The sequence below is a fragment of the Thamnophis elegans genome, chromosome 4 (assembly GCF_009769535.1).
Source record: "Thamnophis elegans isolate rThaEle1 chromosome 4, rThaEle1.pri, whole genome shotgun sequence".
Taxonomy (NCBI): Eukaryota; Metazoa; Chordata; class Lepidosauria; order Squamata; family Colubridae; genus Thamnophis; species Thamnophis elegans.
The window spans coordinates 117020289-117033375 of record NC_045544.1 but is presented as its reverse complement, the minus strand read 5'-3'; the positions used below and the strand labels follow the sequence as shown (position 1 = coordinate 117033375).

General features: G+C 41.3%; 1 protein-coding gene across 3 annotated transcripts in view; it reads right to left on the bottom strand.

Moving 5' to 3' along the window:
• Nucleotides 1-3682: 3682 nt before the first annotated feature.
• The window catches only part of HIP1 (huntingtin interacting protein 1), a 60708-nt gene continuing 51303 nt past the window's right edge, over nt 3683-13087 (bottom strand). For 2 of the 3 annotated variants that reach the window (XM_032215776.1, XM_032215778.1), the window contains exons 17-31: nt 12884-12985; nt 12399-12593; nt 11844-11991; nt 11602-11688; nt 11201-11308; nt 10542-10678; nt 10219-10329; nt 9937-9995; nt 9189-9282; nt 8590-8690; nt 8346-8451; nt 7467-7590; nt 7154-7215; nt 6919-7030; nt 3683-6269 (exon numbers count right to left, since the gene is read on the bottom strand). In XM_032215776.1, the coding sequence (XP_032071667.1) occupies nt 6259-6269; nt 6919-7030; nt 7154-7215; nt 7467-7590; nt 8346-8451; nt 8590-8690; nt 9189-9282; nt 9937-9995; nt 10219-10329; nt 10542-10678; nt 11201-11308; nt 11602-11688; nt 11844-11991; nt 12399-12593; nt 12884-12985 (1557 nt within the window). In that variant the 3' untranslated portion in view covers nt 3683-6258. The remainder of the gene's footprint in view (nt 6270-6918; nt 7031-7153; nt 7216-7466; nt 7591-8345; nt 8452-8589; nt 8691-9188; nt 9283-9936; nt 9996-10218; nt 10330-10541; nt 10679-11200; nt 11309-11601; nt 11689-11843; nt 11992-12398; nt 12594-12883; nt 12986-13087) is intronic. The other variant, XM_032215777.1, reaches the window with a different exon arrangement.

Here is a 13087-nt window from a genome sequence, read left to right as displayed (position 1 = left end):
TCTAGAGGATAGGAGACCCAGAGGAACGTTGTCCATAGGGTTAGGGTTAGGACACAATTTTGCAACTAATAACAACCAAGGGTTGTTGAAGCACTTGGCGGTTTGGTGACCCTGAGGACACAGATAAACCTCCAAGAGCTTCAGGGACCCTCTAAAAGGATGCAGATGACCAGCTGTCTGCAAGAAATATGAATCCTTCCATTCCCCATCATCCTGTCAGAGCTGAAGAAGCTTCTTGGATAAGAAGTGAAACATCTTCAAAAGAAAAAAACAAGAAAGTCCACTTATCTTCTGAAAAAGCACCTTTGGGACTTCTGAAGGGAAGGAACCATTCATGTCACCCTAAAATGGACTGCACAAGCAGAATCTCTTTTGAGGGGTTCCTTGCTGCTTTCTGAGCTTATTTGTTTTCTTTCCAGACATTTCATTACCCTAACTAGGTAACATCATCAGCATTGTGAGTAAGGAGTGCTGTGTATATCTCTTCTATCTCTCACTTATTTTCGATGGGGAACACTGGAGTGATAATCTTGTATACCTGTTGATGGCGCTTCATCTTAGTATAAAGAACAGCTTATGATATTGCCGAGGGCAGAAGCTCTAGCACTCTATTAAAAGTCTGTCAGCAAAGTTGACATTTTTGAGAAGTTATTGATATGAAAGGCACTTTGACAGCAATTCAAGAATTCTCAAAGATAGTAATGTGTAAAGGTTCAGCATGCAAAATGTTTAAAACTGGTTTGAGAAAACGCTAAGGAGCACGAGACATTGCTATGCACACTTGATAATTGAGAAAGCCCAAGAATAATATATCAATCATATTAAAACTCTGAAAAGTGCTCAGAAAATTGGGAATCCCAGAATATTTCGTTGTCCTTACGAGAAACAGATATAGATTAGGAAGCCCCAGTATGGACAGAACATAGGGGGAAAGACCTGACTTCACTTTGGCAAAGGAGAAAGGTTGTATAGTTTCCTCTTGCTTATTCAACTTATATTCAAAATATATATTAAGCGAAGCTGAGTTGGAAGAAGATGAGCATAGTTGGAGGAAGAAACCCCAATGCTTTGCTGATGACAGCTGATGACATCAAAAGACAACCCTGATAGCTGAAAATATAAAAGATCTGCAAGCCCTCATAATGAAAGTCATGGAGCAGAGTAAAAAAAAAAAAGGGGGGGGACTAAAATATAAAGATTGAACTACTGACTACAAGTAGGACAGTCTGCCTTAAACTGACAGTGAAGATATTGAAGTGGTGGATAGCTTCTGCATTTTAAGATCAACCATCAATGGCAAAGGAACAAGTAGGTAAGAAATACACAACAGACTAGTCCTTGGGAGAGCAAAATACTTGGAAAAGGTATTCCAATGTCATGCCCTGCCCACCAAGCCATGCCCACAGAACTGGTAGTAAAATTTTTTTGAACCCCACCACTGGTCATGATGTCTAGAGAAATGACCTCTAGAGAAATCAGAATTGTGCAAGCCATGGTACATCGCGACACTATGAGGAACCCAAGGTTAAATTTTGAAGAAGGATGCGAAGATCTGCCTCTTAGAGGAAATTTTGTTTTGCATTGTGAATTTCAGGGGTTTTTTAATTGAAAAAGCATAGTTAAGTAGAAGGAATTGTTTTCATTTTTCCCCAATTGGCCTTCTAAAGAATTGGGATACAGAGATAATTATATTCCTGCTCTTAAATAGAAACAACCATTTTTATTTGTAATAAAATGGCATAAAAATCTTAGAGAGCTGAAATTCTCTAGCATATAACTGAATTGTGGCAAATAAATGGACATTTGTCAGTTGAGCAAGGACCTGGCTGTCTTAGGACTGAGTTTCATTTAGACTTGACAACTAGTAGGAGTTTCAGAAAGAGTAGCAGAAAATAAAATATGAGGATAAGCAGTGCCCTCCTGGATCCAGCCCCTGCTTTGTTGCCTTTCTCTGAACCCTCTTTTTTATGCCTAGCAACCTGAATTGCACACACTATTCCAGATACAATCTTACCATTGATTTCTATAAGGGCATTGTGATATTTTATTATTCAACATACACTTGGCCTTTTTTTTACAGCAAATGTAGTGTTGTTACCATTACTTTCCTCATCAGTCACTGCTACCTCTGACCCCATTAGTTTTATGAATAATTAGTATTTTTTGCACTTGTATGCATCACTGTACACTTGCAGTGTTGAATGACATCTGCCATTTTGATGCCCAATATGCAGAGATCCCCTGGAGCTGCTTTTACCACTGTGTACATTTTAGTGTCATAAGCCAATTTGGCTATTCTGCTAGTCATGCCTAATTACAGATTATTTACACAGGTTAAAAATCAAGTCCTGGGACAGAACCCTGGGGAGACCTCATTACTTACATCCTCCATTTAAATTTTCATTTATTCCTATTATTTTGTATTCTTTAGCCAGTTGTTTATTCACAAGAGAAGCTGTCTTTTTATTGCATGGCTATTAAATTGGCTATTAAATTTACTGGGAAGTCAAACTCCTACCCACAAATTTATTAACATCCTCAAAAAAATTTTAATATTGTAATTAGGCAGAAGTTTCCCTTTAATAAAACCATATCAGGTACCCTTGAGCAAAACCTGCCTCCAAATGTTTTACAATTTTACCTTTAATAGCAGTCTTCCCTGAGAGGGACATTAAGTTGACAGGCCTATAATTTTCTGGATTTTTCCTTGAGCTCTTAAAAGTTGGTGCTATGTTGGCCACATTCCAGTCTTCAACTACAGAGGCTGAGTATAGAGACAGGATGCATATTTTAATTAGAAAGTCTACAATCTCAGCTTAAGCTCCCGAATGGCCTTGGGTGGATACCACCGGAGCCTGGTGCTTTATTTGTTGAATTTATTTGCCACTCATCTCACTGTGGGGCTACTCTGGATGGCTTTGTTGAAAATCAGTTTGTCAATAAAGCCTACCACTTCTATGAATTACATAATTACATAATTCTGACCCCAATTGCACAAAGTCAATATAAATGTTTAGGCATAGGCATTGCAATCTGCAATGAGAAACTCTCGCTTTCTCAGATGAATGCAACTTTTTATAGGCTAGAGGTTGCCCTTGGTTTTTGAGTAATGTATTGAAGGTCAACCTTGAAAATCGGTGGGTCAGAACAAAAACATTTGATAATATGTAATAACAATTAAATGTACGTCTGAAATCTATTTAGTCTATTTAGTTTCTTCTACCTATTACATTAAAAATTGGATAAACTGAAAAACTATGGCTAAGATTTTACAGGGCAATGTGTGACCCTCAACTTGAGCCGAGGTGGCGCAGTGGTTAGGGTGCAGTACTGCAGGCCACTTCAGCTGACTGTTATCTGCAGTTCAGCAGTTCTAATCTCACCAGCTCAAGATTGACTCAGCCTTCCATCCTTCTGAGGTGGGTAAAATGAGGACCCAGACTGTGGGGGCGATATGCTGACTTTGTAAACCGCTTAGAGAGGGCTGAAAGCCCTATGAAGCGGTATATAAGTCTAACTGCTATTGCTATTGCTAACTTGTGCCTTTCTGATCTATATAGTATCCTGGTTCAGCCAATTTAAATTTGGTTGCTTTGGGCATTTTGCAGGATTCATAAGTTAGTTAAAAGGTATACTAAAGACAGAACTGCAATTCTTAAAACTTCCAAAAGTTAAAACCCAATACGAGTGGATTGAAATATTTATTTAAAAATTGAACACACACATGTAACATATTGTACAAAGAAAAAATGTATTTAATACAATAATTAAACGTTTTCTTGGAAAGAAAAGAGCTGGCTGCCCGGGTCAATTGTTGATTAGGCCCAAGGTAGCATTTTTTGTCATTTTAAGGGAAACTGTTCTAATGGAAGTTTGTTCACGACCACCTGCTCAATTTAGGAAAAGTTTAAAAAAAACCCCCAAGAGCAAGCACTGAGGAAATCATTTTTCTAGCACAACAAAACCGTTCTTATCCAAGTCTCACGTTAAATCACTCTTAGTTTTCTTCCTTTTTGTCCTCCACATGCATGGCCAGTCAGCCTGAAAACCTGAGGTAGTTGGGGAGGGCACCAGATGTTGAAGGGATGTCCCTGGAAAGGCTGAGCAAGGACATTTCAGCGCCATAGGAAATGCCTCATGTGCTGTGGCAACAGGATAGTACCTGATGTTTTGGAGCGAGGCAGACAGGCAGCTGATTGGCCTCATTCAAGCTGGCGGTGGGAGAAGTGCTATTTGGTATTTGGGCTGCCAGCCATATGGCAAGGCGACCTGGGGCATAACAGGCACCAGTATTTGATAGGCTGGTTGGCCTATGCAGTGCTTTTAGGAAAAGAACTTCTTTTTTGGGGGGGGGGGAGAAGAGAAGATAGGTGGACAGATCCTTTGAGAAAGAAGAGAAGCCCTAGGTCTTTTTGTCCCCTCCCCAAATGGCAGTGTGCAATAGATAAGCTTATCTGAGTTGGGAGACAGAGTTAAGAGGTTGGCAAGGAATTAGGTATGCCAAAGGCCATGGCAGCTCATTCAGGAACCAGATTTATGAGCTTCTCTAGTTGAAGGCAAAGCCAAAACGGCCTCTAGTCTCCATAAAATGGCTGACACCAGACTCAGTAGCCTTCTTATGGCTTCTTCTAATGTTGAACTTTCAAAAGAACCCCAGGCCCCTTGGCAGCACCTGCTAAACATAAGCACCACTTCGGAGACATTTTAGGCAACACGAGTTAGCCAAATTATTCTACTTGGATCACATCCTGAAGGCCCCCACCCGTATGTCTGACATATATCAGCTAGCTTGCAGAAATCAGGTGTAGGGCAGCCCTACCCAAAACACCAGAAAGATACATGGCTTCAGGCTGATTGCCCCATCCGAGATATGGAGCAGACTTGATTTGATTGTTCCCTCAGCAGTCTTGCTTCGCTTAGGAGACAGTATAGGTTTTGCTGCTTGTTTTTCTATTGTCTGGCTGACAATGGTACTAGTCCACACAGGTATGATGGGAGTAAATAAAATGTTCCCTATCTGAAAACCACTAAAATAGCTTTTACTAATCTAATGCCAGACTACAGATGTTCTTCACTCAGGACTTCCTTTGGTATAACATTTTGCCTGATGCTGGTGGAAGAGCTTAGTCCTCAGGCCCTTCCCTATACAGCAAAAGCAAGACTGAAAGGAAATATCCAATTTATAGGCAACAGCATCTTTATTCTTCTTTCTTCTGCTTTTTCTTTTTAGAGGCTCACAGTGATCATGAGGTGCCTGAGACAGCTGTCAGGGAAGGCAGTGGTATAGAAGGCAGTGGGAAGAGAAACCACATCATCTATAAAAGAATCCAGTTCACCTTCCAGGTGGCACAGCTGCCTCGTACTACTGGTCATTTCTTAGATGGTTGAAGGAAAGCTAACAAGCTGTGCTGAGGTCATCTGGCTCTAGGCAGCTTTCGCTTTGCTCATGGAGTACAGGTGGTTAAAAGGCCAACTGGCTGGTATGTGGACTAACAGCTGGTGCCCCGAACAATAGTCAAATATAAAGTCAGTTCCTTGGGCCCCTTCAGCCTCCCTTCCCTGCTAGCAATTCCTACTTCTAGATTCTCAGTTGTTTATTGCTGCTCAAAGCACAGTGAACTACTCTGAGGCAGTGGACAGTGTCCCCACTTTGTTGGAGCAAGGCAGGATGGGGCAGCAGAATGAGAAATGGAGAAGGTCGCAGTTCCTGAGATGTGGCAGACCAGGTTACACAAACCCCTCTTCTGTAGAGACTGAAGTGGCCCTCAGAGAGACTGGTACCTTTATGTGTATGGGTAGACTCAGTCTTTTAACCAACCTCCTGCCACCATCCTGGGTCTGAGAAAAGGCAAGCAAAGAGAATGAGCAGCAAGATCAGCACTATCCCTGGTCTGGTGTAGAGCCAAAGTTAACAAAACAGAGGCTGTGCAAAATATAAGGAAGTGACCTGGGAAGAGGCAAGAGGAAACCCAACTCTGCAGAAATGCTGTAACATACATATGGATGCAGGATTTGTGTTTTATGGCTATGGCAGGGCAATGCTATGGATACTGTTGCGGCTAGGAAACTATTTTTCTCCCCCACAGCTTTGCTGCTCTCTTCTTAGTCAACAGAGGACCCTGCAGGGCCAGCCCAAAGTATGAATGTATTGTTGATGAGCACAGGCTTTGTGGTATATTCAAATGAGTTCATCATTCATATTCAGAAGTAGTCACATCAACGGAAGGGTCTTCTTCTCTGCCTGCTTTCTCAGAGATCCTAATCTGCTCCTGAAGAACAAGAGGAATAATGATCATTTCAGATCTATCAGAAAGGGGGCAGGTCTTCACATAGGTTTCATCTCTGTGAGCTAAGGGAACTGAAATATTTATAGAAGGATTACAAACCCAAAGTGTGCAGTTAGAAGGGCGTGATTTGTACAGTTTCCCATGGAAGTCTTTATTCAGAACCTGTAGTCCTGAAATCATCATCTTTACTTATGTAGGCAAAGAATCCTACCATTCAGTCACAATCTACTTCATTTATCCCCAGCTTTAGCTTAGACAAATAAAAGTCTGACTTTATTTCATCCCATGTTTCTAGGCCAAGTTCAAGGACTGTCCCCATGCCTGTTAACTTGCTCCTTTTGTTATGGTCTTGGAATTAAGAGATGTTTCGGATTGGAGCGAATTACTTCTGGATCACTGCCCTGTGTCATCTCAAAGTGTTCAAAGAATTAAGGGAGAAATGTTGATAATGTTCCTTTTCCTCTTAATTTCCACAATATCAGAGAAGATAAGAATTGCAAGAACAGCTAAAACATTGCAAAGAAAGCTTGCAGCTGAAGCAGTAAATGAACCCTTGTTTCTGGAGCCCCAAATTCAATACATGAGCTTGTGAATCACCCAGTCAGGGAGACAGCTGTCAGATCTTACTTACCATTCTCATCCCAACCCTCAGCTACGCCTCCCAGCTCGTAGTGCTTCTTACGGAGCTCACCCAGGCGCTGGCGTTCCTTCTGCAGTTGGCTCTCCAGTTCTAAGACTCGGACCTAGCAGGAAAGATATTACTTTCCATAGCACCAGGCCCTTTTCTGATCCCTTCCTATGCTGTTATCTTGTCTCTTCTCCAATTGGCCAAGCATTCTTCCTTCTCTGTTACTTCCCCACTTTACCTGAGAGTCCATTTCTTGCCGTTTCATCTGTGTTAGTGTCATGTCAGAGAAGTCCATGCTATCTGTAGGGGAATATCTCACTATTATTCTCATTAAAAGGTGCCGTTCCCCAGCCCTTCCCTCACTCAATTGGCTGAGGTTTCTTGCCACATAGCTGGCAAGCATAATTGTGCCAATGGAACCATAAGCCACTGGATGAATATGAAAAGTAATTCTATTTAGCCAGAGATATTTTACCACTCACCCTTATAAAGTTACCTCTCAAGAAAGGAAAGGGACTTTTGTCATCCACTTGTGCAGTGAAAAATATTACCTTTCTCCTGTATTTGTGATTTTCCTGACTTAGTGGAAGCCACTACTCTGGCTGTTGCCTGATTGACTCCTCGAGAGGCAATCTGAAGCTTGCTGAGATTTACACTGTCTTTGTCTGCTTTTACCTGTGAGATCAAATTGGAGATTCAGATAATTCTTTCGAGGTGAGAAAATACAATTTATATGGTACAAATGGGATAAAAAATAGACATTCCACAATATGTGCCTTTGCAGGAAACTTCAAAACCTATTTAAAAAAACCAAAAACTCTAGCAGACAAAGATGTGAGACAGGGAGGTACTGAAAACAATATTCAATAACTAATCACAAGCATATGGAGTGATATTATGGCAATACCATTATCTAAAACAAAATAACAAAAAAATGCTTCTGTCCACCCCAATTTTTCTCTTTTTTCACCTATCTATTCCAAATTCCATGTTTTCAAGAGACCCAAATTGTGTTTCCAGAAAACTCTAATACAGTTTTTATTCAGCAATTATCTTCAATTTTGGCAACATCCAGAACATGTAGGTTTCTATTCCCAGAATGTCTCAGTCATTATAACCATTAATGGAAGTTCTGGAGGTTGGTCCTCACAACTAGAGAGGACAACTACTCCATAAAAGATTGGCATGGAGTTATAAGACCATAAGCCAAGAAACCATCAGAACCAAACTTCTTCAATTTGTTTGTGACAATAGGTTTAAAAAAAGAGAGAAACTGTTGCATACTAAAGGAATTGTTTGCTCCCAAGCTAAAAGTCCTTTGATGGTCAAGAAATGATTCCTTTACCTATGGAAATCTCATTACTATAAATAGTCATCAATGGCATCCCCTAACCACAAATTCCATGGGGTATCTCTATGAAAAAGCCTACCTTTGAAGCAGCAACAAGCTGAGCTGTGCTTGCTGCAATTTCATGTGAACAAACCATGAGTTCTTCAAACTTCCCGTTCCCTTGAACTACAAGGTCAGCAGCATCTCTATGGAGACAAATACAAAGGGACAGTAAATCCTTTTCTTCTAACTCTTCTAGCCATGATTCAAAGCAACACTGCACAGATGTTGTGCGGTAACATGACAATGCCACAATTGGCTGGGGCCATGCTGCAGAAACTTACACCAACACTGTTGCTCCCCAGCCTACAGCCTTGGAAGCAGAAATCAGGCCCTCTGTCCAACGGGAATTTCTGGCATAGAATTCTTTGGGAGATGCTGCTCCCTGCAGAAAAAAATGGAATCACATCTAAGTGTTGTAAGTGAAATATAGAGAGTCAACCAGTTTAGTGGCTAAGGAGCTGGGCTAGAAAAGAGGAGGCTGCCCTCCCTCAGACAAGTACTTTGGGCCAGTGACTTTCTCTCAACCCCACCCATCTCACAGGGATGATGTTGTGGGGAAAATATAAGTATTTGATAGGTATGTCACCTTGTGTTGACCAAATACAGATGGGATAAAAATATAATAGACATTAAAATATTAATAAACATTAAATCTGCCACCCAATCTTATTACATGCTTCAATAAATGAATTAAGAGCAGGAGGATTCATTAGCTCTGTCTTTAAGCGAGAATTAGTATGTTTGCCTGTCTTACCTTTAATCAGCCCCACCATAATTGCTGGTATCTTTTTTTCATAGAAATACAGTATGTTGTGGTGACCGTAGAGCACAGCAGGTGGGAAGTGAAAGTTACCCTGTTACAAGACTGGTACAGACTCACCCTTCCACTCTCCACAATCTCTTGTTGGAGGTCCTTGGAAGCCAACACCAAAACCTGAATGGCCTGCATTAAGTCTGTGCAGGACCCCAAAATCCTGCAAGATACAAAACCAATGATAGCAGGAGAAGACAAACAGAGTAATCCCACTGTAGGATTCCCAAAAGCATTTTTCTGATGTTTTTGTGCACTTTTTTGCATCACTTTAGTAATGCAATTAACACAGCATACTTCCATACTTCAACTAGAGTGACTATGGGAGGCTTATATTTCCCTTCTAGAATTTTGTATCATAAAAAATGCAATTAGTAAAGCTGTGAGTATGGGAGCGGGAAATGAGTCAGTGATGTTTTAAAAACTTTAACCTATAGGAAGTCTGCATTAGTCCTTCTCTCCCATTCTGATAGAGATTCAAAGCTGCTAGAGTTTGGAGAAGGAGACACACAAAGCTGTCATTTGTTTGACATTTCCTTGGTGTCCGAATATATGAGAAGGAAGCTGCAAGGGCACATGTGGGTCTGCAATCCATTATACAAGCACAGGAATAAGTGATGCTAAATGGACAAAGCAATTCAGTCTAGTTTTCAAATACTGTCGATGCCATGTGGGGGGAAATTGCATGGCAGATGTTGCCATTCTCCCTCTCTCCCATAATTTCCCCAGCATTTAAATTCACCAGGTTCAAACTTCTTTATAAGCTGCAGGAGGTACCTAGTATCCGAAGGCATCAGTGCCAGTCTTTAATACCAACCTCTCATTGACCTCAAACTTGACTCCTTTGTCCCCTGCTCGTGATTTGTTCAGCATCTCCTGTTTTAACAAGGGGGAGGAGTGGGTCAGAGTTCAGATTAACGCATCCAATATCTCAAACAATGGAAAATCATTTCCATTTAAACCTTAACTCCAGAACCCATTCTTCCAGGACATGGAACTGCAAATAAACTCTAATTTCTCAATCTAAAAATTCTCCTTCTAAAGTAATTTCACATAAGGGTATGGGGCAGAGTGAGAATCTAACATTTCTGCATCTCACCTCAATCCTGGCAGCTGCTATCTCAACGGCTGCAGCTGTTGCTGCCATCTCTTCATCGACCAGATCCCCCAGTTTCTCTTCCTCAACATCCAGGCCTTTGGGCCGCAGATCCTGCAGATTGAAAGAAAATGCACAAACTGATCTTCCTGTTCCTCTTGTCTTCACATGAATCTTCCTCTGTAGCAAAAGAGGAGCTCAAAACTCCCCAAAGAGAGATTTCTCTTCAGTGGATAATACGGTAGGCTCACTGGTCTGGATAGCTGCCCCTGGATCAGACAAGGAATCCTGCTTCTCATTCTTCCTTATGCCATGGGGTATCCCACCTGTCCAATTGAAGTGATCTGGTTGAGACAATTCCTGACAGCAGCGCAATCAGCACTTCCCAAGGTAGCTTTATCTTTCAGCATTCCCAGATAGTGCAAGGTCTCATTCCCACATTGCTTGCTGGTCTCCAACAGCACTGGAAGCATGCAAGGAAAGGATTATTCTCACTGGTATGACCTAGAAGATGGTTATATCTCTCTCCCCCCTGATATACATAGATATGGATATGCGTGTATCTACATGCATGCATGTAAGCATGCAATCAGCAAGTGTGTCTGTATCTCCCCAGTCTACAACGACTCTAGCTAGCATACAGTAAATCATTTCTGATATATAGTTAAAAGCACAACATCTGGAAGAACATCCATTCAAAAACAATAGAATACACAGGACCCACCACTCAAGGTCTAAGAAAGAAGCCATGTTTTCAGAGTTCTTTTGAACATGGCCAGGGTGGGGACCAAATGTTTCTCAAAAGAGATGTTCCAGAAGGCAGGTGCTGTGACAGAGAAGGAATGTTTTCCAGGTTCTATCAGGCCACAATGCTTAATGGAAAAACCTGAAGCATGCCAATTCTACTGAGTTTTACCGGCCTGTAAGAAACAACAGAAGACAGATGACCCCTTCAATAATCAGGTCCTCTGCAATGAATACTCACAATCAGCAGATTCCATGGGGGCCGTGTGCGATGTGGCACTAGCCTGCAGAATGGCATCACCAATCAGGTGAGCAAAAAGAGGCACGCATGATAACAAACTGCTCACATCTAGGTCCAAAAAACAGAGAGCACATAAATTAAGGGAATGTTAACAAAACCCTGAACCCTTTGAACCAAAATGGATAAGGGTGAAACACATGAATTCTGCTTAGGCTCACCTAGGCTTTTTAATGCCACGGTGATGTATGTTTTCTTTTTTCTATTTTCCATTTTCAAAATGTTACAGACAAAAGAGTCCAGAAATTCAGGAATGCATTAATTGTATATGTTGTCAGGGCTTTCTATTTCCATGCTTGGTATGTATACTGGCTGTTCAACTGGTGTAGTTATGAATGTCTCACCTGACTGGTCAGAAAGGTATTGGCTGCATGCTTCCTGTAGCCGCTCCACACATTCAGATGCTGCACGGGTCCTTGATAAAAGGTAATCTATGCAACAACAAAAGTATACATTACATAAGCTCTTCTGAGAAGTACAACTTGAAGCACAATTTGATGTGATATATGTACACAACTATATCCATTTTTAAATTAAAAACCAGACGTTTGAAGGAAACAGCAACTAGCTCTACACGCCTGCTAACCTGCAGAGCTTGTGCTACTGATATGAGTGGGATCTTCGAGTTGATTGAGAGCATCCTGTACTATCTGTTCAGCCTCTTTCACAGCACACTGAAGGAGCACAAACTGTTTGTCCAGGAGCTCCTGCTGAAGAGCCTGTGTGTTGCCTTCCTAAGAGCAAATGAAGAGACACAGTGATGCAAAGTATCAGTGAACCATGCGTATCGTCTGTTGGGACAGTTTGCAAATTAAATGGATAGTGGTTGGTGAGGCTCATAGAAGAGATAAAATTATACAATTGCATTTAAAATTATATGGAATGGAATGCACATTCCACTCACTTCACAATAGGAAACAGGACTAAAATATTGGTGCATTTCAAGACGAAAGCTCAATTAGTCAGAAAAATCACTGAAAGGTTAGAATGTTGAAGAATGGTGACCATTTTCTCTCCTGGGTCTGGAAAGAATCTAAAATCCCAACTGAGAAGAGGGTGAGAACATTTTAGATCTTCCATGGTTTGAAGGGAAGCTGGTTCTTCCAGTAACATACTATCCATGTAATCACAGCCAACTTACTGTTTCCCCCAAGCGGTTCTGCAACTCCTGGATTGTCTTACTGCTGTATTCCTTTTCCTTTTCAAGTGTAGCATGTAACTTCTGTACTTCAGCTTCCAAAGCTGCCACCTGCTGATCACGCTGAGCCATGGTCTCTGTGAGAATGTCTTTCTCTTGCTTCAGGACAGCCAGATGAGCAGTGTGCTCTTCTTCAGACTAGATAGGCAAGGGAAAAGAGTGGAGGAGAAGTGGAATCTTCTTTTCCCTTTGAGTATATACCAGTTCCAAAGAAAGCATATAAAATGGCAGCCATAACCCTATTTATTTCCAAGGATGCCATTGGCTATTTGCATTTGGTCCTCTCTCTCCAACTGAGTGGTCTAATTTTCTACTTCATTCCACATGCCTCTGGTTTTTGTTTCTTCTCATTTCTACTCTTCAGATGGTTGCTGGGGTCCTGCTCTTTTACGGCTATACTTATCACAGAAGGGTAAGGAAAGACCCACCTGTGCAGTGGAATCAACAGTGCTCTGGAGACATTGAAGCTCCTGTTTGCTGGCAATGAGCTCTCTCTTCAATGTTTCCAAGATCTCTGCCTGTTCCTGTGTCTACAGAGAAAATGATAGGAGCATCAAAAAATGATTGTGTGCTCTTCTCAAACAGCTCCCTCTACCATTCTCTGATATTCCTACCACTGTCATCCTAAATTT